This window comes from Geotrypetes seraphini, chromosome 9, assembly GCF_902459505.1.
Source record: "Geotrypetes seraphini chromosome 9, aGeoSer1.1, whole genome shotgun sequence".
Lineage (NCBI taxonomy): Eukaryota > Metazoa > Chordata > Amphibia > Gymnophiona > Dermophiidae > Geotrypetes > Geotrypetes seraphini.
Genome location: NC_047092.1, coordinates 35,802,680 through 35,829,591, shown reverse-complemented (window position 1 = coordinate 35,829,591; position 26,912 = coordinate 35,802,680). Strand labels below are relative to the sequence as shown.

Sequence of the window (26,912 nt, the reverse complement as noted above, 5' to 3'; positions counted from 1 at the left end):
TTATTATCATCAAAGTATCAACTGCAAGAGACAAGATTTTGGACCAACTATTTTGAGGCCCTCGGTATTATAAAGAATGATTCTTTATGGAAAACTTGTGCCTCAAGTGTCTGGTGGTTGCATCCGCAACCGCCTTCAGCTCTCACCTCCTCCAGCACCGGACACACGCACAAGCTGCACTGCCTTCAGTGGTTACCTTATGTTCTGGAACATTGCCCACCTCACTGCTGTAACCTTGTGCAAGCGCTTTCCGGCGTCTGTATGTGATTGTGAGGTGGAGTGGAGAGGACAATCGTGTAAAGACACAGGAAAGTGCTTGCATGAGGTTACAGCAGTGAGGCGGTCAACGTTCCAGAACGTGACCGCCGGACACGACCACCTGACACTTAAGGCACAAGTTTTCCATAAAGAATCATTCTTTATAATACTGAGGGCCTCAAAATAGTGCCTGGCGGGCCGCGAGTTTGAGACCACTGCTGTAGAGGATGGGAGGGCAGTTTGGAAAAGCAGTTTTCCACAGTTAAATCCTTATTCACTTGTAGAGATCCCTTTTTAAAATGACCCTACATAAGGCTTTTGTTTGCTAAACTAACCTAAAATGTTTGGACTAGATGAACAAATACAAACAGTCTTTTCTTTACCTTGATGTTTGCTTCCCATTTAAGTTCCAGAGGAGCAGTTGACTGAGTTTGTTGACAGCAAAGATCATATAATAGTATTAAATGTGTTGAAAATATTTGAAGAAAAAGAAGATGTCATCATTCCAGCACTTTATGCCCTTCTTCCATTAGCTGGTCCATGTAAGTATTTTTAAGTGTTCAATTACTGTAGTGGAAGCCATGGATATATGTTTGAGGAGGAAAAGATATTTACTTTATTTTTCCAGTTATGGGTACAATACTGTATGTCCAAGTGAGAAACAAAAAATATTTTATATGTTTGGGGAAGAAACGAAGGTGATCTGTGACCATTTTTGGGAAAAGGTGACTAAAGTTTTCAGAAACAAGAGATGAAGTTTTAGGGTTCCTATTACTAAGGCGCGCTAATCGATTTAGCATATGGTAATTGCTAATGCGTCCATAGAATGTAATGGACTTGTTGGCATTTAGCACGTGCTAATCTTTAGCGTGTGCTAAATTGGCTAACGTGCCTTAGTAAAAGAGGGGGGTTAATGAATTCTGATAAACAATTTGTAACAAAATAGTTCAAGCCCTGCCCTTTTATGTGAAAAAATAAAGTTACAGAAAATCAAACATTATTTATTTAAAAAGTTTCTATGCCGCCAAAATTCTCAGTGGTTTCCATGATAATATACATAAAAACATAAAAATACGCACACACTAAAGCATGACAGTCCAAAACCATCACACATAAAGCATAAAAAATGCCCTTTACAACATTTTCAACAAACACTTATCTTCCTTAAGTTCAGGGAAAGGGAGACCGGTTCAGGGAAAAAAAAATATCATGTCTTATTAGAAATAAGCGTCAACAAATAGCTTAGTCTTAAGCAGTTTTTTTAAAGGTGGAATATTCCGCACATAATCGTATTTGACCAGTTAACTTATTCCATAAAGATATCTCAGCAATCATAAACATTTTCATTCCTGTAGACACATAATTTATGTTCATGTAACTTTTACAGACTGCTTATGAACTCATGACATAAAAAATGTGCTATTGTTTATATTTTAGTCCCTTTTCCCAGAAACGGTCATATATGGTTTAATGCTTAGACAGGCTTATTTACTAAGCTATGTTTGCTGTTAACGCAGCAATTAGAATATACTAACACTTAGGCCTCCTTTTACGAAACTTCGATAGCAGTTTCCAGCGCGGGGAGTCATGTTGAATGGCCTACGCTGCTCCCGACGCTCATTGAGTTCCTATGAGTGTCGGGAACAGTGCTAGCCATTCAGCGCAGCTCTTTGCGCTAGAAATTGTTATCGCAGTCCGTTTCTTCATAGTGGAACAGTTTCACCATGATTGCACATGGGATACTGCTTGAATCTGGCTTGGACCCAAATCCCTATGGGCCCTTTCAATTATGAACTTGTTTTTTGAGGGCCAATCAGGGAAACAAGTTAATAAAAACATTTTATGAACACTACGTAATCCTACCTCTCCTTTCATATGTCCAAAGATTCTTTTTTTAATGTTTTCTTAGCCCCTCTCCTAACTCTAGGCCAATCTATTGGTTTTACAGCATTCGCCTACGTGGATGATGTACAACTAGTTCATTCAATAGACCTAAACAACTTGAATTAAATTACTCCCATTATTGACACACATATGCTCTCCTTGTATGTAAATAAGTCGAAATTAATGATTTTTCCATTCAAAGATGGCCTTTCTCTTCAAACCCCTCCCAAACTCAAAAATCTACCTATTAAAGTGGCACCTTCTTTAAAGTTGTTGGGAGTCACATTCGATTGTAAACTTACTTATCACTTACATATTAGTACTGTGGTCCAACGCTGCTTCTATCAATTGCGCATGATTAAAACTTTAGCAAAATTGTTAGAGCCCGCGTCCTTGAACATTTTAATCCACTCCCTTGTTATTTCATTCATAGATTACTGCAATGCCCTCCTCAAAGGCATAACAAAAAAGGAAATAAGAAGACTCCAAATAGTACAAAATATGGCAGTAAAAATTATATTTAATGCAAAAAAAATACGACCATGTTCCTCCTCTTTTACATAAAGCTCATTGGTTACCAATAGAACATAGGATCACCTATAAGGTTATTTTACTAACTTTTAAAACCAGAGAAAATAACCAGCCAGAATTTATTAACAACTTACTTATCCAATATAACCAAACTAGGACGTTAAGATCTACAGTTCATAACCTCCTTACCATCCCTTCATTGAAACATATCAGCACAATGGGGACTACAATTTTCTCTGTTAGTGCCCCCTCTCTTTGGAACAGTATCCCAAATTACTTGCGCAAAAATAAACAACTCTTGCCAATTTTAAGGTGAAGTTAAAGACATTTCTCTTCCTTGATGCTTTTGCAACTTAAACTGTCTTTTTAAGGATGACCTAGATTCAAGAAAGGTTTTACCTTCTGTTCCCCCTCCCTTTGTCATTCTTTCCCTTATGTGTTCTCTTTCTCTCTATCAATTGTAGTTCTAACCCATCTTTCCTTTTTTTTCCCATTCATCAATATCTTTAAATACTGTATTGTCATTTCCCCTGGTCTGTTTCCGTTTAAATTGTATTTTAATTTGGCACATTATTTTGATGTTTTTGTACACTGCCTAGAAGGCTCGATTGGGCGGTATAATAAATTTTAAATAAACTTGAAATTTGAGTATCTTAAGAATTTGTGTAGTGGCCTGAAATCCAGGGGAACTAGGTTAAATTCTCACTGTAGCTCCTTGTAACTCTGGGCAAGTCATTTAACCCTCCATTTCCCCAGGTACAAAATAAGTACAGTGGTGCCTCGCATAACGAACGCCTCGCACAACGAACGCTGCACACAACGAACTTCATGTCTTGATTCACACAACGAACTTCGTTTCACACAACGAACTTCGTTTCACACAACGAACTTCGTTTCACACAACGAAGTCGCCCGAGCTGCCGATGTATTGCATCCTTCCGCGCAGGCACTGCAGGCAGTCGTTAGTCACTGCGCTTAACTGCCCTCTCTCACTGTATACAGTCGTCCTTTTAAGATAAACTCAATATTTTTTATATATCATGGCTTCTAAAAAAAGCAGGAAGGTGATTTCTGTTGAAATGAAACGGGAAATAATTAGAAGGAGTGAATGTGGGGTAAAACAGTGTGACCTCGTCAAAGAGTTTGGCCTCAGCAAGACCACCATTTTCACCATTTTGACAAATTTATCTTTTTTTATGGCATCTTAGCATATTTTATTCTGCAGAACGAATTATTTTTTTTAACATGTATTGTTATGGGAAAACGCGTTTCACATAACGAACTTTTCGCATAACAAACTTGCTCCTGGAACGAATTAAGTTCGTTGTGTGAGGCACCACTGTATCTATATTTTGATTGTAACCACAGAAAGGCAGTGTGTCAAGTCCCATCCTGTCCCTTTTGGTCCTCCAACTTTGATTAGCTATCCAAGCTATTTCTGTAACTGACAAATCAACATGTAGTCTTGGCTTTATTGGTCCTTAGTGCTAACTTTTCCATTTCTGCCACTCTCACTAGTAACCATTCAAAATCTTCTTTATATTTATTTACCACTGTCTTTTATCATCTCAACTTGGAATCAGTGATGTAGCAACAGGTGGCTGGGTGAGCCTCGTCCCACCTAAAATTCTCACACACACACTTCACCTGCCCTCAGCCACTCTCTCCTCCTCTCTCTCCGACATCGCCTACTCCCCTTGTGCCCTCTGTCCTTCTCTCTGTGTTTCACACACGTACACTCACCCGCTCTCTCAGACATACCCACCCACGTACTCTCTCTCAGACACACATACTCTTTCCCATGCAGAGCTGCTAGCTAATTGGCTATTGCGAGTTCTCGCGGCAGCCAATCAGCTAGCAGTTCTGCATGGGCAGGAGTGAAGGAAGAATGCTCCTGCCACACGCAGTTCACCGCTGGACCACCATGGATTCTAGGGGGAGGCAGGAGGGAGGTAAAAATTCTTAGGATCAGCTGGGACAGGAGGAAGGAGGGATCCCTGCTGGGCCACCAGGACTTACGGCAGGCCTGGTGGAGGCCTGAAAGGCATTGGGAGGGGGGGGGGACAGGGTACATAACCAGGGAGGGAGGGGGGCTGGGTGTAGAGACAGGCAGGGCAAGGCAAGGCACAACACTTGAATATTAACTCCCCGTTTATATTCAAGTCAACCTTTTTTCTTCCTTTTGGGGGGAAAAAAAGGTTATCTCGGTTTATATTAGAGTATATACGGTAACTTCTCCAGTCTCTTCTCATGCTGGGTTCTAAAGAGAAAAGCAAGAAAACCAAACTGTCATTCTCAGTCAGTGCTGTGAGATTGACAGTTTGGTTTTCTTGCCTTTCTCTTTAGAACACTGTGGTCCTATGGGATGCAGATTCTGCTCTTTGACATCTTTTGACATAATAATTTGTCAGAGTATTGGTGACTCCTGAAGCAAGTTGCTGAAACATGGCCCTATGTCAGGTCTTTTTATCTGTCGATGCTTTGCTAATAAAAGAGCACTTTATATTTTATACTCGTGTGCAGGAAAGTTCTTGGTTGACCCCCACTTCTGTTACATAGCTTCCTCAGAAAATGGCCATTGTGGTTAGAGATTACCTAATATATTTTATTTGATGGATTCTTAGCCCTTTCCTTTTCATGGTCAGTGGTCTCCTGTTCTAGTGATCAGCAGAACTGATGACAGAAATAATTCCCTATTCACAAAGTAAAAGTGTTTCTGAAGGGGTGAGGAAAGGGCATGGAGGGAGATGGCTGCACTTTTTGTACAAGGGGGCTGTCTTAAATCGGGTTCAGTTTGCCTTGCATTGTTATAATTGATGATCATTTTTTATGGTATTTGAAGTTGCAGTATTGAAATTTCTTTTAAGGCAAGTCTGGAGGCTCTACACAGGGCAGGATTAATTCTTTGAGCGCACCTAGGCACCCAAGCACACTGGGCCCCCCGTGGCCCTGCCACACCTACACCCACCCCCTGCCCCGTCCACACCCCGCCCCCATTTATCTGTTTTCTTATTTACTTCTTTATTTCCACTTGCATTTCTTTCTTTCTTTTTTTAAAATTCAAAACAAAGATTAGCATACTAGTGTGCAGTTTTTCTTCTATGCAACCCCCAAACATCTCTGAACAAATCCCTCTTCCTTCACACCTACTTACCCAGGACTTTAACTCTGAACCCTTTCCATACATATGTAAAAGTGTTCAAATATATTGTAAAGCAGTAATACTATCTGAAATATAAGTCTATATTAATAACTAAGTTTACAATGCCTCTCAACTGCCTCACTCTATGTCAACCAACTGTAACCCATATGTATGTATAAACAACCAAATATGTAACTCCTCTAGTACGTTCCACTCCATGTATGTTAACTTGTAATGAAACAACAAGGCAAGCAGTCCACCAAAGAACCGAACATGAAACAAAAAAAGATCGGCAGAAAATAAGGAGATTCAAATCAGGTTTATTCAAGGTGCTCCCAAGAACCATACCTGATGCATTTCACCAAACAAGGCTAGTCAATGCTAACAGAAAACCATGTCTTTCATGCACACAGAACACATACACCCTCACCCAGTATGGAATAAGTAATCACAAACTGAAAATAGAAATATATAGATAAAGGTTAAATTGAACCGCCAAGAAGCCAAACTGCATACAGTGAAATACCACAGAAACAATGCCACATAGCCCCCTAATACTCTGTAAAATATAAATATAGCAGATGTAAATTTGAGGAAACTGACAAACAATCACCATTTTACAAATAGAAATAAAACAAAAATTGAAAATAAGAATATACCATTTTATTGGACTAATCCATTTTCAATTAATTTTCAGAGGCCATAGCCTCCTTCTTCAGATCAATATAGTATACTGCTGTTACATTATACTGTCCTGACCTGAGAAAGGGGGTATTGGTCTCTAAAAGTTAGTAAAAAATGTATTAAAATTATTCTAATAAAAAGATTATCTTATTTTCTGTTTATAAATGTTTTATCAATACAACTACAAATCTTTTTTCTACCTTTTGTTGTTTCTGCTTTAATCATCTTGTCTTCACTCTCTTCTTTCTGGTTAGCATCTGTCCTCTCTGTTTTCCAAGCAGCATCAGCCTCTTCCATCCACTGTCCGCCCTCTCTCCGTTCCATATGGCATCTTCATTCTTTCTATGCTCCTTCCATAAACTGTCTATCCTGTGCCCCTTCTCTCCTTTGAACATGATTCATTTCAGCTTTGCCACCTCTCCATTTCTCTTTGTCTGTCACCACCCCCTCCCTTATGCTCTGCCATCTCTCTCTTCTCCTTTCTTTCCTACTCACCCCACGGTCTGGCATCTATCTCCTTCCCTTCCCTGATTCCCTGGCATTTCTCTCCTTTCCTTTTCTTCCATCTATCCCTCCCCCTCCATGCTCTGACATCTCCTCCTTTCTTTCCCCCTTCCTTTTCCCTTGGTCTGGCATACCTTCTCCTTCCCTCCATGCCCTGGAATCTCTTCCTTCCTTCCACCCTTCCTCCCTTCTCTTCATGCCCTGGCATCTCTTTTTTTCCCTCCAAGCCCTGGCATCTCTTCCTCCCTCCCTCTCTTCCCTCCATGCCCAGGCCTAAATGGCGATTAAAATATCAGAAAGTATAAAACAGACACAAGTATTTCACCTAAATGCACTGACTTTTAGCAACGTAATTCTACTTCGTTCTCCAGTAAGGTTTGCTTCTGAAACATCAAACATGCAGGGCATCGAAAGGCATTTTGTCAAAATCAAAAGTTGCTGAGAGCCTAGTCACGTGAGGGGGCACTTCCTTTTTGTCCTACCTTTCACAGTTAGGATGGCGGCAGCAATGCTCTCGCACCATTATGGCTGACTGAGACACTTGAGGGAGTCGCTGGCAAGAAAGAAAACAGAGCTAGCAAAGGGTGCAACGGGGCTAGAGAGCAGGGAGGTCATGGGCCCCCCTCTCCTCCGGTGCCCCTGAAATATGAAGCAGCAGGGAACGTGAGAGGTAGCGCCACCTTGATTTTCTCCTCTCCAAACACCGCCGATCCTCCCACCGCGAGACGACCGACCAACCTCTCTCCAGCAGCAGCAGCACTCTAAACACGCTGCTTCGTGGCCCGCAGCCTTTTCCCGCCGATGATTCCCTCTGCTGCGAAGCAGCGTGTTTAGAGTGCTGCTGCTGCTGGAAAGAGGTAGGTCGGTCGGGGAAGGGGGGACCGGGACGCTGCCAACACTGCTGTGTGTGTGTGTGTGGTGGGGGGGGGGGGGATGACGCTGCTGCCAGCGAATCCAGCGAGGGTGAGCCCAAACGGCCCTAAAGCACCGCACCGGTGGGCCCCCCTGACCATTTTGGGTCCAAGGCACATGCCTCCTAGGCCTACCCTTTAATCTGGCCCTGGCTGTACGTGTTTATTTGCTGAAGAATTAAATCCTAACATAATGAGCTGCTTCAAAACTTACATAACATGCCTGAGGCAGCCTGCACGACTAACCTCTTTTTTCTAGAATATGTCCTAAGAATTTAAGAGCCTTTTTTCCAAAAATTGCAACAACAAAAAAGTATGCACTTTTGATCTGTTTCAGCCAGCAATGCTGAAGTGCTTATGTCTGGGAATGTTCGATGCTACAATGTTATAATTCAATTAATGATGTCCTTTCAAAACAATGAAAAAATTCAGGAAGTGAGTTGTTGTTTGTTCCAGAAACTGACATTAGGTGAGTTTTCTACCTGACTTGAGATGAGATGATTAATACTGTACTTTTTGCTATGTTTGTGTATTTTGTAGAATTTGTCATGTGGAGAATGAGCTGCACAACTTTGTTGTTATAGTGAGCCTTGGTTATTACCCCTCAGTGTCTTTCTATAATGAAGTAGTGGGAATTCCATTTTTCTCTTTGTTTCAGTCAGCACTTTGTATTAATAATAATAATAACTTTATTTTTCTATACCGCCATAGTCAGGCGACTTCTAGGCGGTTTACATTATAAGAAGGCTGGACATTCAGCGAATAGCAAAAATCTTAATACAATACAATATCATAGATCCACTTACAATACAATACAGTGAGTCTAAATACAATAACATATAATACAGTCTAAATACAATAGTATATAATACAGTGAGTCTAAATACAATAACATATAATACAGTCTAAATATGATACCGTACAAGGAGTCTTAATGCAGTACGATAGTCTAAATGGGAAACTTGCGTGTTAAATTGGAGATCTATGGGCAAGGAGTATCTGAGAGATTTAGGACATCCATAAGTTGGAGTTCTAAGGGTAGAGGAGATCTGAAAAAGAGGGGCTTCTTGAGAGAGAGAAAGGCGTTTGTTGGGGAGGGGAGTCCTAGTGGGGGAGGGGACTGTTTTAGTCAATGAATTTTGCGAATAGGGCGGTTTTGATCGATTTGCGGAATGCATTATAAGTTGTATTGGGTTCGTTTATGTGGTTTTTCAGCCAGATTTGCTGTCTGTTCGCTTGGTTCTGTCCAAGAAGGATTTGTATCTGCAGCCTGTAGTCTTTGGGTAAGCAAAGATGTTTTTGTTTCTGGTCGTTCTAGTGGGGTTGTGTAGGCTGAAGTGAGTTTGTAGGTATGATGGTGCTAGTCCCCAGGCTTGCTTGAAACAGGTGCAAGCAAATTACTGAATTTATTTAAATTTAACTGTATTCATTATATATTTTACTGCTTTTTTCTGCTTAAGATTCTTGTGCATATAGTCTCCTCCCCCAGCATTCTCTTTGTCTAATTACATTTCAGAGTTGTATATTTATATTATAAAACTGTTAACATTTTTGTTGTTTTACAGAAAATTTTTTCAATATCCTAGTACTGAATTACGTCCATGAAGTTATCATGGCAGCTGTTGGTCAGTACCCTTCAAATGCCAAACTGCAGGCAGCAGGCCTGAGCTGCTTAGCTCTTCTCAGTAAGTATTACTGAAATAAAACAAGTAGTTTTGCAGATGTTGGTTTGTAGACTAATGTCGTGTAGTAAATGCAGGGGGTGAGGGTGGGATCAAAGGAAGTGCAATAGACCAGTGTTTCTCAACTTTTTCAAGCCAAGTACTAGAGAATGACACGGTGACAAAATTCATCACCGTTCCCGTCCTTGCGGATAACTGCGGGAAATCATCTTCATGTCATTCTTTAAGGAGAGAGGGAAGAATCAGAGTATGAATGGCCACAAGCACTGACCCTCAAGCTTTGCGTTGAAGAATGCTGGGGTAGAAGGACTGAGGTTGAAACAGACACTAGAAAATGACATGGGATTATTTCCCGCGGTTATCCGCGGGGACGGGAACGGTGATGAATTTTGTCACCTTATCATTCTCTACCAAATACCCCCTAAGCCTAACAAATACCAACAGAGTACCCCGCCCAAGCTCCACCCCAGACCCCACCTCTATAATAATAGTACTAATTGTAATGCAATTTCTTCCATCCATTTTTCATATACACACAATATAATCTTACTAATACATAATGATAACCACAAAATTTTAAAAATACAAAGCACATTGTATGCAGAGAAAATGTTCATTATCATTTATATTTTGGTTTTTTTTTTTCAAAGAGGTTAAAGTAGATGACTTTGAAATATGCAATCAGTAACAACTACAGAGAAATAGACAAATATAGAGCAAAATATAGACAGCAGATATAAATTCTCAAAACTGACATGTTTTGATCACTAAATTGAAAATAAAATTATTTTTCCTACCTATGTTGTCTGGTGGTTTCATGAGTCTCTGGTTGTATTTCCTTACTGTGCATCCAATATTTCTTTCTTTCTACCTCCTTCATGCTTCCTCTCCTCCGGACCCCATTCCCTTCCCCAACCAATCTCACTCTCACTCTCACTCTTCCTCCTCCATCCCTATTAGCAACATGTCTCTCTCTCTCACTGTCCATCTGTCTTGAGAGATCCAGGCATCTCTTCCACCCCTCTATTGCCAAATCCAACATATCTCCCTCTTTCATCCCCTAGATCATGTGCAGCATTTTTTACCACTGCCCACCAGCCCCATACCCATTTCTCCTTCTATCATCCCTCTCCAGCACAATGTCACATTTCTCCCTCCATCACTTGTCCAACATTCCTCCCCTTCAATCTGCCCTCTCCACCACCATATCCAATATTTCTCCCTCTCATCCTTCTATTCCCCGTGCATCTTTACCTCACTCCTTTCCTCTCTTTGCCCAATTTTCCTTTCCCCATGTGCACCATCTCTCCCTCATACACTCATGCCCATCAATTCTCCCTTTCTATTCCCTCCCTTCTGTGTTCCATGTTCATGCCCCTTCCCTTCCTTGTTTGTTGAGTTCGTGCCCCCTCCCCCTCCCTGCCTTCCAGCTTTGCCCCAAAATTAAGTTGCACGCTGGGGATCCCTGCCTGCCCTGCGTGTTCGCACCCCCTCCTTCTCCCAAAGCCAACCCTGCTTGAATGGTTGAAATGTTTTTTGTTTTTTTTTCAGATGCAAAAGGATTGGTAAGCAGGCCGACTTGGTGGAGTGGCATTTTGTCTTGCCTCTTTGGATGACATAATCAACCTGTCCCATACCAACGGCTTTTAAATGCGCCTAGTTTGAGGTGTTCTGTGAACGTTACCATTTGCACACGGTTTGAGACATTTGCTGTGTAAAGCATCTGAGACTTTGTTGTTCCATCTAGGCAGGCTGACTTGGTGGAGTGGCATTTTGCCTTGCCCCCTTGGATGACATTATCAGCCTGCTCCATACCAATGACTTTTAAGTGTGCCACTTCAGGTGTACTGTCCGAGAGTATTATTCACCTTTGGGTTGATCTTGGGTTTTAGTGGTTGCTTTTCTAATCATAAGAACATAAGAATTGCTGCTGCTGGGTCAGACCAGTGGTCCAACGTGCCCAGCAGTCCATTCATGTGGCAGCCCTTAGGTCAAAGGCCAGTGCCCTAAATGAGACTAGCCTTACCTCCGTACGTTCTGGTTCAGCAGGAATTTGTCTAAATTTGTCTTGAATCCCTGGAGGATTTTTCCCCTGTAACAGCCTCTGGAAGAGTGTTCCAGTTTTCTACCACTCTCTAGGTGAAGAAGAACTTCCTTACGTTTGTGCGGAATCTATCCCCTTTCAATTTTAGAGAGTGCCCTCTTGTTCTCCCTACCTTGGAGAGGGTGAACAACCTGTCCTTATCTACTAAGTCTATTCCCTTCAGTACCTTGAATGTTTCGATCATGTCCCCTCTCAATCTCCTCTGTTCGAGGGAGAAAAGGCCCAGTTTCTCTAATCTTTCACTGTACGGCATCTCCTCCAGCCCCTTAACCATCTTAGTCGCTCTTCTCTGGACCCTTTTGAGTAGTACCATGTCCTTCTTCATGTTCAGCGATCAGTGCTGGACGCAGTACTCCAGGTGAGGGCGCACCGTGGCCCGGTACAGCGGCATGATAACCTTCTCCGATTTGTTCGTGATCCCCTTCTTTATCATTCCTAGCATTCTGTTCGCCCTTTTCGCTGCCACCGCGCATTGCACAAATGGCTTCATTGACTTGTCGACCAGTACTCCCAAGTCTCTTTCCTAGGGGGTCTCTCCAAGTACTGTATAAGATTTTTGTTACCGACATGCATCACCTTACACTTATCCACGTTAAACCTCATTTGCCATGTCGTGGCCCATTTCTCAAGCATGTTTATGTCACGTTGCAGGTCTTCTCAATCCTCCTGCATCTTCACTACTCTGAATAACTTCATATTGTCTGCAAATTTAATCACCTTACTCATTCTACCAATTTCCAGGTCATTTATAAATATGTTGAAGAGCACAGGGTCTAAGCACCGAACCCTTTGTTACTCCACTCGTGACACTTTTCCAGTCCAAGTATTGTCCATTTACCCCCACTCTCTGTTTCCTATCCACCAGCCAGTTTTTAATCCACGTGAGTATTTCACCCTCGATTCCAGGGCTTGTAATTTTTCAAAGTAGTCGTTCATGTGGAACCTTGTCGAACGGCTTATGAAAATCCAAATATACAATGTCGACTGGGTCACCCTTGTCTATCTGCCTGGGGGGCTTTAAAGGATGGCTTACTGAATATTTATTATTTGCCAACAAGGATAAATAACAATAGACATTGTAAATGGAGATCTTCCTTAGCTCCTGATCAGTATCTTCAGGAATCTGTTAGTTTTAGGTGAATTACCAAAATCCTCTCTAGATAAATAAGTGTGACGGTGAGTCAAAAGGGAGAGCTGAAAAATGGCCAGCCTTCTGTTAACATAATACTCCAAAAGAATAAATCATCACATTCCCATTTGGTAAATTAGCTAAGTAAAGTTTGTTGTGACACGGTACATGCAGTTTTTGAGGGTTTTTTTTTTTGCATGAGTTTGGTATTGTTGGTGGTGCATGTGAAGCAGTAATGCATTATTCTGATAATCCAGTTGTCAGGCTTCATGCTCATTTTCCATTTGTTACAATCTGCTACATAATTTATGTGCTGTATAGTCTTGAAACTGTAGCTATGTAACAGATTAACTTTAGAACTAGACTTATTTTGTTTGGTGATGCATAATGGATCAATAATTGTCAGTGGCCACAGGTTTTTATCTACAGTTTTGAGGTTAGTCCTGTGTATTTTTCAGTGGAAATCAATGAGATAATAGCTCTTGGATAAGATTAGGGTATGGATAGGTGAATCTTTTTCTGTGTTCTATTGTATTGCAGCTAGAAACAGAAAAAATAGATGGCAGATAAAGACAATATGGCATATATCCAGTCTACCAATTCACACCAACTAAAAACTTCTGCAATCTTTTCCCTGAGAGATCCTCTGTGCTTATCCTATGCGTTCTTGAATTCAGATATAGTCCTCATCTCTAACACCTCAGTTGTCAAGAAATGTCTCCTTAGATTACGCCTTTATTCTGTTCCCTTTCATTCTTCTCATATGCTCCTTTGTTTCAGTTTCTTTTCAGTTGATAGAGGCCTAGCTCCTCTGCATTTATGCCACGGAGGTATTTAAAATTCTCGGTCATATCTCCCCTCTCCGCTCTTTTAGAGCATATGCATTGATCTCTTGTCCCCATATGTATAGAAATAAGATAAAAATGAAGATAAATAAAGACAATATGGCCTAAAAGGAATGGTATGCTGAGAGATAAGGTTGTTCATACCTGCCTGCGAGCATTCTGCAGAAGATGTCAATTACAGCTTTTTAGCTTCTTCTCCTCCTCCCTGGTCTCTGCTACCCCCTTCAGTTCTTCCTTCTGCAGGCAAACATGAAGGTGTTTTGCTGATCTGCTCCCTTTATTGTTTTGTGGTAGGTTGTTGTTTTTTCTTTTGGTCGTTCACAGTTTTTATGTGGCTCAAGCAACTGCTGTGCCTTCTTGGAGAAGATCAGACTTTAGTCTGCAGTTGGCAGATGAATCCTTTGGGACCTCTACAGCCAGCTTGCTGAAGATTTGTGGAGCTCAGGGTTTCAGGCCCTCAGCATTTGCTTATTTTCATGCAGGCTGTTAAGCATCAATAGTGTTTCTTGGGGCACTCACGGTGCCAGTTGTGGTTTTGCCCACCTCCTCATTCAGCATTCATCGTGACCCAGGGGTGGAGGCTGGCAGCCAGGAAATCTCGGCATGACAGCTGACTGAAGGCTTGAGGCAGAAAATCCTTTCAGATCTAGCTACTCTTTCAGGGAGCTGATGCACCATTTCCCCAGCACATGGTCTATGAGTATAGGCTGTGACAGCCTATAGGAAAATCAGGGAGAGGGGTCTGAAAAACTGTGTTTTTACTGTTTCTGCAGCTAGGGCTTTGTTCCCCCTCCTCTAAAATCATATTTTTTTTTTGTTTGTGGTCAGCCCTGAATTGTTTTTAAGTTGGGTTTTTTGGTGCCAAAATGCTGCCTTGCTGGCCATCTTGGATTTCCTGATTTTATTTTATTTTTTACCCTAAGATCTCCAACTTTTGTAAAATATCTTATAGGGATGGAGTTCCAGACTCTTATACCCCATATCATGCCTTGTCTGCGCTGGATGGGCAGCTGAAGAGTGCCTGTGCGTCATGTGTCATATGGCATGGTATGGAGGAGTGGGAGCTTTGGGCTCAGCCCCTTCACAGGCCTCTAGGGCTGTAGAAAAGCAGATGATCCTATTAGGTAGAATGAAAAATCTGGGGCTCTAGGACAGCAGCTCTGCACCCTATGGGCTTAGAAGCTTTGCAGCCCAAGAAAAAGCATTTGCTCCACCCTAAGGGACAAGGAGACTTGCCCTCTCAGACAGTGGATGAGCAGACCAACATGCAGTCTTTGATGGAGACTCAGAGCACTTCCTCCCTGAAAGCAGAGGCTATGCTGGACCATAATGGTCCAACAGACAGGGACTCGGAGGATGAGGGGGGTCAGATTTGATCCCTTTACTTCCCAAAGTGACGCTCCCTTGCTAGGAGAAATGACTTCCCACTTGGAGGACCAGGAGGTATTGGTTATGGATCCCTCCATTCACCAATTTTTTAAGTCCTCTGCTATACTATAGGTCATTGGAGTCCCTTAGAGAATTAAAAATAAACCTTCTTTAAACCCTGTCTTCTTAGTGTTCTCTGATGAGCAGGATCCAGGCTCAAACCATGTCTTTTCTGTGGCACCTGGATATGAGGATACTAGTCACAGAGCCCTGGGAGATCCCTGAAGGCTCCCTTAGGGTAGCTAAGACCACAGGTGGCTAAACTGTGAATGCCAGTAAATATTTGCTTTACCAAAAGTGGACTCCCTAGTAGCCCAGGTGACCACCACACTTCTCTGCGAAGGAGAAGTAGTTCTAAAGCTTTCAATGCATATTCATTGGGGAAATCCTGAAAACCCGATTGGATTGCGGCCCTCAAGGAGGGATTTTGAGATCCCTGTTCTAAAGGATCCGCAAGACTGCAAAGTGGATGTTAATCTCTTTTATGTATGGACTCCCTCTTGCATGTACAATGTACAGCGATGCATGCGGCTGGTAACACTATAGAAATAATAAATTGTTATTGTTGGATATGGTCCTCTGGCAGCAGTTTGAGGCTTTAGCCTTAGGAGTTAAGGCTGCAGCTGCGGCCTCCATTGTGGCACGTGCTTGTCATTCTAGGAGCCTTCTGGACCCTGAGCCCTTGCTTCAGCTTATGATGGCAGGCATAGACTATGTAGTAGATGCACTCTGACATTATCAGGGCCATGGGGAAAGTCTCAGCATTTTCGATCACCATTTAGCATATACTCTGGATTAGGCAATGGGTAGGTAATATGACTTCTAAAGCTGGCTCCCTTTCAGGATACAGATGCTGTTTGGCAGGGGCCTGGATGATCTTATGGCCAATGTGCAAGATTTTTGCCAGATAGCAGATTTTAAACAGCTAGAGACCAGAGCCGGGGGTCCTTTCGATGCTCCAGGTGCTCTTGCTAGTATTCCACAGGAGGTATACAAACCTAAGGTTTAGTTTAGTTTAGTTTAGCTTCTACTCAGAGAGCCTTTCTAAGCTCCAGACAAATTCTCTGGGACCTGAAGAACCAAGGTTCAGGTTCCCACTTCACAGTGCAAGCCAAAAATCCATAATGACACCAGTCTTTGCACCGCCACTTTGAAGATTGGAGGTTGGCTCTTGGATTATTTGGATGATTGGGAACAGATAATGTCTGACTGCTGGATCCTAGGCATTATCAGAGAGGGTTGCAAGAAAGAATTCATGCATCTTCTCTCTGACTAGTTCGTGGATTCGCTGGCAGATTGCCCAGAGAAAGCAAAAGGAATCTGAGCAATGCTATGGAGGTTACTAGATATCCAAGCCATTGAATTAGTTCCTCCAGATGACTCGGGCTTCAGCAGATACTCCATATATTTCGTTGTGCCAAAAAAGGCTTAGAGGAGTGGAGGCCCATCTTGGTTCTGAAACATGTCAATGCGACTCTGAGAATATCTCAGTTTTGAATGGAGTTCATTTGATCTGTCATCACAGAGGTGGAGCCAGGAGAGTTCTTAGCCATATTTGATTTTGTTGGAAGCTTACCTTCACATCTCCATCTTCCTGGACCACAGGAAGTTCCTCAGATTCCATGTGTTGGAGAATCACTAACAATTCTCAACGCTTCACTTTGGACTAGCAATGGTATCCCAAACTTTCTCCAAGGTTATGGTGATGGTGGCTGCTCATCTCCAAAGAGTGGGTTGGCAGGTGCACCCATATATGGATGATTGGCTCGTCAGGGCACCATCCCAAGTGGAAGGAGAAAAAGAGGTAGCAGCAGTTGTGGAGACACTGCAGAGTCTGGGACAGATTGTGAACTTTCGAAAGAGCCACCTGGTTCCGATACAGTCTCTGGAAAATCTGGGGGTCTTACTCAACCCTGCAGAAGGCTGAGTCTTTCTTCCAGAAGCACGCAAACAAAACTTCATAAGTCAGATTATAGACCTGTTGACCAAGCTGGAACCTACTACGTGGCATTACCTTCAGGTCCTGAGTCAATGGCAGCCACAATAGAGGTAGTGCCTTGGGCAAAGGCACACATGAGCTCCCTCCAGGATGCTTTGTTTTCTTGGTCGCCTCAGAGAGACTTCCTGCAAATTCTTCTTCCTTGGACAACGGCAGCCAAACAGCATTAGCTGGCGAAAGGGATCCTGCTTTGAATTGATTCCTGGGTCACCTTGACAACAGATATAGTCTGTCAACAGACTGGAACTCTGAGCAGTTCAGATAGTGCTGCTCTGACTGCAGTCTTTGCTGGAGGGCAAAGCAGTCAGAGTCTTCTCCAACAATGCCATGGTAGTGGCTTATGTCAGCAGGCAGGGAGCCACCAGGAGTGCTCCACTCTGACAGGAAGTGAAGGCATTGTTCTGCTGGGCAGAAATACACCTTCAGGCGATTATGGTGGCACATGTGGCTGGAGTGGACAATGTTCAATCCACCTCTTAAGCCACCTCCAGTGGCATAGGACCCTAATGTTGTCCTTTCTTTTCTGGCTCAAATGGAGTTTTCATTCAGCTCAATCTCAAATCTCAAAAATTTTACTTGGAAAGTAATATTCCTCACATCACTTACATCTGCATGCCAAGTAAGTGAGCTTTAAGCGCTTGTGTCCGATCCACCTTTTGCAGCATTCTACCACGATAAGGTAGTTCATCCCAAGTTTCTCCCAAAAGTTGTCTTCATTGTACTTCCTGTCTTCATTGTACTTCCTGTCTTCTTTTCAAGGCCACACTCACACCCGGACAAAATAGCACTCCACACTTTGGACTGCACATAAATGTACTCTTGCTTATTACTTGGATCAAATCAAACCTCACAGGACTTGTATACAACTGTTCCTCTCATTTGATCCTAACAGACTTGGAGCTCCACTTTTTATCTCCTTTTGCTATGCTCGGTCTGGGCTAATGTTGGAAGGCCGTGTCACTACACATAAAGTTAGAGCAATGGTGACTTCAGTAGTTCATCTGTGCTCTACTCCCATTGAGGACATCTTCACATCCCACTACTGTCTGGAAAATTTATTTATTTATTTATTTAATTAAAATTCAATTTCTATTCCATTCTCCCGGGGGCTCAGAACGGGTTACAATTGACATTCACAAAAATTTACAGGACAAAGGCATTCCTAGAAGAGCCAGGAGAGTGAGAAAAGGAGAGAGAGAGGGGGGAGGGGGAGCACGAGAAGGCAGGAGGAGGAGGAGAGCAGGGAGTAGGCTGATTAGGTGAAGAGATGGGTCTTCAGCGTTTTCCAGAAGGTCGTCAGTGAGACTTGAAATCTTATCTGGGTGGTTAACTGATTCCAGAGATGGGGATGAAGTGGCTGTATGAGCGTTTGAGCTGTTTCCATTAAGAGGGATCTTCCTGCAGGGATGTGCAGATGTTTCTCAGTTTCAGAGCGGAGTGAGCAGGCAGGAGTGTACTGTGGGAGTTTGGATATGATGTAGGCTGGGGTGGTGAGGTGGAATCTCTTGTAGACTGTTACAAGAGCTTTGAATACACAGCGCTTGTTAATCGGCAGCCAGTGTTCTTCATGGAGGGCTGGAGAGATGGGGTCGTGGTAGTTAAGGTCGTGTAGGAAGCGGATTGCAGAGTTCTGCACTTGCTGGAGGCGCTTGAGTTTTTTGGCAGTGATTCCATTGAAGATAGAGTTTCAATAATCCATTCTGGAGAGTACAGGCGTAGAGAGTAGGCGTAGAGGGAACAGTTAGTTCAGCAAAGCAGTTCTAAAAAATGTGTTCTCTGTTTAAATGCCAACTTCCCTCCAACCCTTTCTATTTCACCAGGTTCACTCATGACCCTGGTAGCTAGGGAGTCAAAGATGTGGGAATAATCTGCCTACTTGTCCTGGGATAAAGCACAGTTACTTACCTGTAACAGGTGTTATCTGAGGACAGCAGGTAGATATTCTCACAACCCTCCCACCTCCCTTAGTTGGCTTCTTACTGTATATACTCAAATATAAATGAGATTTGGGGGGTCAAAAAATGGCCCAAAAATGGGGGTCTCGTCTTGTATTTGGGTTGGCACCCACCCGCCCCCTCCTGGACCTCTTGCAGACCTCCGCTGGCCTGCCATATGACCTGGTGGGCCAGGACAGGAGGGATCCCTCCTGTCTCCTGTCCTGGCGGGCTCTGACAATTTTTTTTATCTCCCTCCCGCCTCCTCCGTGTACCTTTTTTGAATCCTGCCACACGCTGAACCCCTTCCTGAATGGCTGCCTTGAGTTCTCACGGCCCAGCGGTGTACTAGGCAGGAGAGAGCTTTTTGCACGCTTGCCTAGCTCTGAGCTGCTTCCTGAATGGCTGCCTCCAGATCTTGCATGACTCAGGAGAACTGGTGGCAGCCATTCAGGGAGCAGCTGAGGGCTGTTACAGGTAAGTAACTGTGCTTTATCTTATAAGAACTGTGTGTCATTTTGTGCTGGCATTTTTCAGTTCTGTGCTGTAGACTTTATGTCCCAGATCTTATAGCATTCTGACATGGACCCCTGTTTAGCTAAAGTAGCTACTTCAGGGAACAACTGTTCCAAGCCTAGTGGAGTAGGGGGTGGAGAAGAGTGGAAAAGAGACATTTGTGTAATTTTGATCAGAATCTCATGTATCTATAATCTGTGCAGCAGAGTTCTGATTGAGGTAGAAGTCTGGAAAAAATCCCTTCTCTTCAAAATCACAGGTCTTTGGACCGACCTCACCATCCCGTTGCGGAACCTGGGCTCCCTTCAATTATTCCGCAAACAACTGAAAACTTGGCTTTTCACCAAATTGTAACTCTATCCTCCCCCCCTTTTTCTCCTCCCTTCTACACATAAGTTCATGTAAACCTTTTTCTTCTTCTCTACCTATTATTTAAGTTCTTGTAAACCATGTCGAGCTCCATACTCATGGAGATAATGCTGTATATAAACTTAAGGTTTAGGTTAGATTAGATTAGAAGTCTAGTGGAACAGGAGGAAATTAATCAAGTTTAAAAAATAAAAATAATTCCTGTGACCAGAAGTACTACTAGAACATATTTTTTTTCTCTGTGGCCATTTAGTTAAAATATTCCAAACTTTTAAATAAAAGCCTGCTATAAAGCCACAGGCACAACCTACCATTTAAAGTTTAGTAGGAGAGAGACTGAAAGGATGGGGCTAGAAGATATATTAGTTTGAGGGGGTAAGAGGATAGAGAAGAGCAAGAGGGAAAAATAACAGAGGGAAGAGAGTAGGCAAGAAAAATAATAGGGCTGGATGAAGGAGTAAAGAAAACTGTAAGAAAAAGGACTAGTGAGAGGAGGGACAGCAAAAGAAGATAGAGGACATGGGTAAGAGAAGCAGAAGCAAAAATAGATGTCAAGAAAATAAAATGAATGATAAAAGTGAAAGGGGGAGGAGAATTATGATGTGTGAGACTACAAAGGAGTGATGGCATAAGAAATTCTATAATACTATAAGAAAATCTGAATTATTTCATTGGGGCATGTTTTAACATTTGATGCCTCATTTCATTCTTACTTTCTTTTCAAGCTGAAACAATATTCTTAAACAAAGACTTGGAGGAAATGGAGGAAGAGGAGGGTGGTAATAAACAAAGATTGTGGTTGGAGGCTTGTTATGAAGCATTAAAACAGCATAGAAAAAACATTGATGTGCAGGTAAGTAAGAACTTATCAGTATGTTAGGTGAAATCTCAGATTATAGATATTGTGTTTGTGCCAAATGAAAATCATTGAATATGCCACATGGAATAGAAAATTTATATCCCCCCAACTGCCTTGAGACTTACGGACATCCAGCTACTTCTTCCTCATTCCTCAGAGGTGCTATAGCTGATGTGTAATAGTCCACAGTGGGACAGCTACTTGTAGAGAGTTGCTTACTCTGTAGATGAATCTGCCCCTATTTGGAGCACACTATTGGTAAATCCCATGTTCCTGGTGTATGCATTATGAGATTCTAAATTTTCATTCTCTTTGCTTCCACTATAAAGCTTGTTTCTGCTTCTGACACACTGCCTCCTGCTGGCTGCTCCTCATTTTATATCCTTCCATTTCCCCAGCTAGAAATATTTTTTAACAGTCAGAGAGGACAATCATCCTTATCCTGTGGTGTAAATTCAAATACAGTGTCTGAACATTTTGTTATGCCTTATGTTTAAATAGATTAAACGATACCCAGAAGTAAAATTTACAGATGAAGTTAGAGTAGTAGCCTTCTTAAAATTTATTCAGCTCATATGTTTTGTCTGTAAATTTTAGCCAGTTGAAATTAAGATATTAATAAAACTGCATATTAGCAATGTTTGATATAATTATTTAATTTAAAGCAATATGCCTAAAATTTGAATAAGGCTCCTAAAACCCCGTTCACTGTGTAATCTAATTGATTTTTTCCTGTGCATGTTTCTCAGAATTAGTAGAAAATATGTTTAAGCCTAGTGTCTTGAGTCTGTTTAAATATGATTGCTAGTATGCATCTGTGGTGTGTGTGTGTATATACATGCATATACCACAGATTCATACACACACACATACACCACAGATGCACACTAGCAATCATTTTAAACGGACTCTCAAGACACTAGGCTTAAACATATTTTCTACTAATTCTGAGAAACATGTGTGTGTGTGTATGTGTATGTATGTATATGTATATATATATATATATATATATATATATATATACAGTGGTGCCTCGCATAACGAACGCCTCGCACAACGAACGCTGCACACAACGAACTTCATGTCTTGATTCACACAACGAACTTCGTTTCACACAACGAACTTCACACAACGAACTTCGTTTCACACAACGAACTTCGTTTCACACAACGAAGTCGCCCGAGCTGCCGATGTATTGCATCCTTCCGCGCAGGCACTGCAGGCAGTCGTTAGTCACTGCGCTTAACTGCCCTCTCTCACTGTATACAGTCGTCCTTTTAAGATAAACTCAATATTTTTTATATATCATGGCTTCTAAAAAAAGCAGGAAGGTGATTTCTGTTGAAATGAAACGGGAAATAATTAGAAGGAGTGAATGTGGGGTAAAACAGTGTGACCTCGTCAAAGAGTTTGGCCTCAGCAAGACCACCATTTTCACCATTTTGACAAATTTATCTTTTTTTATGTCATCTTAGCATATTTTATGCTGCAGAACGAATTATTTTTTTAACATGTATTGTTATGGGAAAACGCGTTTCACATAACGAACTTTTCGCATAACAAACTTGCTCCTGGATCGAATTAAATTTGTTGTGTGAGGCACCACTGTATATATATATATATATACAGTGGTGCCTCACACAACGAACTTAATTCGTTCCAGGAGCAAGTTTGTTATGCGAAAAGTTCGTTATGTGAAACGCGTTTTCCCATAACAATACATGTTAAAAAAAATTATTCGTTCTGCAGCATAAAATATGCTAAGATGACATAAAAAAAGATAAATTTGTCAAAATGGTGAAAATGGTGGTCTTGCTGAGGCCAAACTCTTTGACGAGGTCACACTGTTTTACCCCACATTCACTCCTTCTAATTATTTCCCGTTTCATTTCAACAGAAATCACCTTCCTGCTTTTTTTAGAAGCCATGATATATAAAAAATATTGAGTTTATCTTAAAAGGACGACTGCCGTGATACGTGCGTGCGTGCGTGATTTAATTCGTAATGAAGAACGATTGCCGCGATACGTGCTTAAGTTAAGCGCAGTGACTAACGACTGCCTGTAGTGCCTGCGCGGAAGGATGCAATACATCGGCAGCGATCGTGGAAGCTCGGGCGACTTCGTTGTGTGAAACGAAGTTCGTTGTATGAATCATGACATGAAGTTCGTTGTGTGCAGCGTTCGCTGTGCGAGGCGTTCTTTATGCGAGGCACCACTGTATATATATATATATATATATGTCACCCCCTAGCAGCTGATAACTCCCACAGATAGAATGGTGTAGCTCTAAAGTCAAGGGGACTTTTTTCCTGAGTTTTATAGGGAAATTCCTCCAGGCTTCCCCTCAAATAGTGATGATGATTCACCAAGCCTGAGTCAATCATACAGTGGGATTAAAATTTTTTTATTTCAGTTCCTTATTGTAGGCACAGCAACAGAATCATAAACTGGTCTTATCAAAGAATCTCATTTACAAAACAAGGATGCAGTCTGTAAACCAAGTCGAGCTGCTGTAAAAGTTCATTTTCACCAGGTCTTCTTTCCATTACAGTCCAATTAGGCTGGACTATAGCTCTTACAGTGATTGAATCTGGCAAAGGAACTGTTACCCTCAGTCCTTATTTATCTGAGCTTTCACAAGGTCCCCATGGCAATTGGTTTCTGCCTCCGCCTTCCTTTAACAATCATTACATCTGTGCTGAGTTTCTGCTCCATTGGAAAGTCTCAGAACAAAAAGAGATAAAAAAAACAAAAACAGCCTCCTAACATTTCGCTCATGTTCAAAACATGTTCAATCAGATATCATTTCTTGGATAAAGTTGCCCCTTTTCATTTTGTAACTCCAACACAGTTCAATGAAACTGTTTCTGCCTCACCCCCTTCTAGGGCAAAAAGCCTTCCCAACAAAAAGTTCAAACTGTGCTAGGGTTATCAGACTGTAGCGGGAGTCCGAGCTGCTTTTTAATTTTATAACTTTTGTCTGGGAAAACCGGACATCTGGTACCCCCTAAGCAGCTCACGCACCTATCTAGTGTCCTCCTCCCCACCCCTTTTGTGCAATCTGTTGCTTGCTCACTTGGCGCTGCTGTAACTCTTTGGGCCATCGGCATTGTGACTGAAGTAAACATATGCTAGCACCTCCTCTGCTACTGCTTCCTGTCCCCGCACAGGAGAAAACAGTAGCAGAAAGAAAACTTCTGAGTTGCTGAAGTTAGCATGTTTACTTCAGTCATGCTGCCGACGACCTGAAGAGTTACAGCAAGCAAGCACCGGATCAGTGTGTGTGGGGGGGTGGGGGGGTAGCATGAGGGAGGGTAAGAGATGCTGGACTGTGGGGATGGTAAGAGAAGGGAAGGAAAGATGCCAGACCTCCAGGGGAGGGAATGGAAGGGGCAGATAAAGATGGTAGACCACTGGAAGGGGAATGGGAGAGATGTTAGACCAGGGAAAGGAAGGAGGATGAAGGGATTCCAGACCAAGGCAGGGGAAGGAGAAGGGAAAGACAGAGAGATGCCAGACCACAAAGGGGGGGGGTGTGGAGGAGAGAAAGGAAGGAGGGGAGAGGAATGCCAGACGGTGTGAAGGAGAGGACAAAGATCCCAGACTATAGGAGGGGGAAAGGGGGAAGACAGATGTCAGACCATAGGAGAGGGAAAGAGAAGGAGGAGATGGTACATAAGGATGGAGGGGAAGGGGAGAGAGAGGGAGGATATGTTGCACAGGAATGAGAGGGATGGGAAAAGGAAGAGAGATGGAAGAAATGCTGTTTATGGATAGATGGAAATAAGGGAGAAGAAAGAGGGAGGCGGTTGCACACGGATGGTGGGGAAGGGCAGAGAGAGAGGGAGGGGATAGATGGAAAAGAAAAGATATGGAAAAGTAGATCTGAGGAGGAAGCAGAGAAATGGAAGAAAGTTGAATATTAAAAGTTAATGCCAAAGATGGATATAGGGCAGAAAGTGAAGGAGAGAAAACAGCAAATGGATAAGAAGGCCTTGGAAACAGTTAAGAGCACAGACAGAAGGAAGTGCAACCAGAGACTGGGAAAAGATGAGTAGAAAAATAAAATCACCAGACACCAAAGGTAGGAAAAGTGATTTATTTTCAATTTAGTGATTGAAATATGTCAGTTTTCAGAATTTACATCTGCTGTCTAAATTTTGCACTGTTCAAGAAGAAATGTATTTCTGTTCTCTGTTGTACTGCATGAAGAGTCTGGCATCTTAGGGTTTCATTGTGTACTGTATATTAGGACTTTTAGTTTGTGGTCCTGTATTTGCATAGGGTTTATCTGTGTCTTGCATGTGTGACCAAGGCCTGGTGTTCTGGTAAGAATGAATGTCGTGAAGCGTTATTGGTGTCATGGCCCCAAGTAAGAAGATGCTTGTCGGCAGTTTGGCCGGGTTTTGAAAGGCCCAGAGCTCAGGGCCTTGTCTGAAGGGTCTTTGCATATGAGAGGATGTTGATGTGATGATACTGTATCACATGCAGGCACACCTGAGCGTGATGTCATTGGATTGACGTGCACACATGCACAGAGGCCCTCTAGATGCAGGTTGAGGTTCGGGTGGGGACACGGCCAGAGTGGAATGGGTCAGGGTCAGAATAGGAATGGGGTGGGGGCAAAATGGGGCAGGGCCATGTGTTCCCTTTTTTTTTTTTTAAAGAGGAAATCTGGTAATCCTAAATGGTGCTCTCCTTTAGTACAAAAGAAAATGTTTCCCCCAAGATGGAACATGGGCTGGAGGTTGGTTGTTTGAGTCTCTAACTTAAGTCATATTCAAACATATGACACAGAAAGTCTATTAGATAGTTATCTCAGGGCAAAACATTTCTCCATAACACATTTGAGCAGGGTGACTAGGTTTAAGGACTTAGGTCAGTTTCTGTTCTCAGTGTGCAGGGCTCTCCTGCATGTTTCCATTAGCTGCTCTCGGCTTGCAGGACCAGGTCAGTTTGGCTCTCCTGCCCCTCTCAATCCAGTGCTCCTTTTCCCTTCTCTCCTTCCTTTTCAACAGAGCAATTGCCTTAAACGGCCTCTCTCTGTCTGTCTGCATTGCTATTAATCAGCTCCAGTTGCTTAGGATTGCTTTAAACTCAGCCCCTCCCTAGGTCTCTCAGTACTGAGCTGCCAAGCTTAGTGCATTCTGGAACTAGTAGGTCAATCAAGCAAACCTCTATTTTACCTTTTTAAAAGTGCTAAGATGGTGGTAATATTTCCTTGCACTTCAGTATCTTTACTGCAGCAATCAACCCCTTGACTTGGCTTGCTAGCTATCCCCATCCTCATGATCTCTTAGGGACAGCAACTCTTTTTCCCCTTCCCCCAACTATCAAATAGGCAATTCAGTTTCCCAGGGCAACTACCCACTCCTTAGTTTAAGCTGGTCCTGCATAAACTTGGCGTTTAACCAGGAAAAAGCCTCACCCAGCTCCTCCTGGCAGCACTGATGACACTTCAAGGGGTCTCATACATAGTAATGAAAAACATTCCCAAATCTTTTATTATACTTTGTGCATTAACAAACATAATTATAGCTTTCAAAAGTTCATTTTCCATTGAAAAGTTGTCTTTTTTTTATATCTAGGAGGCTGCATGTTGGGCTTTGAACAATTTGTTCATGTATCAGAGAGACCTTCATACAATGGTTGGAGATGGTGACAAACAGTCAGTATTATTTAGATATTAGAACTATGAATTTATTTGCTGTTCTTTTACAGAATTTACTAATGTTGACATGCCACAAGCCCTTTGTAGGGTATTGCCTATAAAGGGGTATTTAAATTGTATTCTTTCAAAAAGTCTTTCATCTGATTTTCGGGTGTGTATGCATGGGACGTGACAGTAGATAAAATGGGTTAGTACATTAATGCAGATTGATATTTGTCCTTTACTGTGTGCTACTAGGCACTAGGAGCTAGATTCACTAACCCTCTGATCCGTGTGCGATCCATTTCCGTTTGCATGCAGGCCGACAAATTCACTAAAGGCATGCATGCAAATGGAGACGATCGTTAGCACGCCCCCCACCCAAAGCACGGATCGCTAGAGAGCGATCCTGGAGCATGCGCAGACCCTGACAGTAGTGACAAGAGAAGGAGTCTCCTGTCACTGCTGTCAGGGCTTCGGA

General features: G+C 42.4%; 1 protein-coding gene across 1 annotated transcript in view; it reads left to right on the top strand.

The window, feature by feature from the left end:
- LRRK2 (leucine rich repeat kinase 2) overlaps positions 1-26,912 on the top strand; it is a 253,679-nt gene that overhangs the window by 29,336 nt on the left and 197,431 nt on the right. The window contains 5 exon segments of the mRNA XM_033958543.1: positions 666-800; positions 8,252-8,383; positions 9,480-9,599; positions 20,646-20,773; positions 26,370-26,449. Of these exon segments, the coding sequence (XP_033814434.1) occupies positions 666-800; positions 8,252-8,383; positions 9,480-9,599; positions 20,646-20,773; positions 26,370-26,449 (595 nt within the window).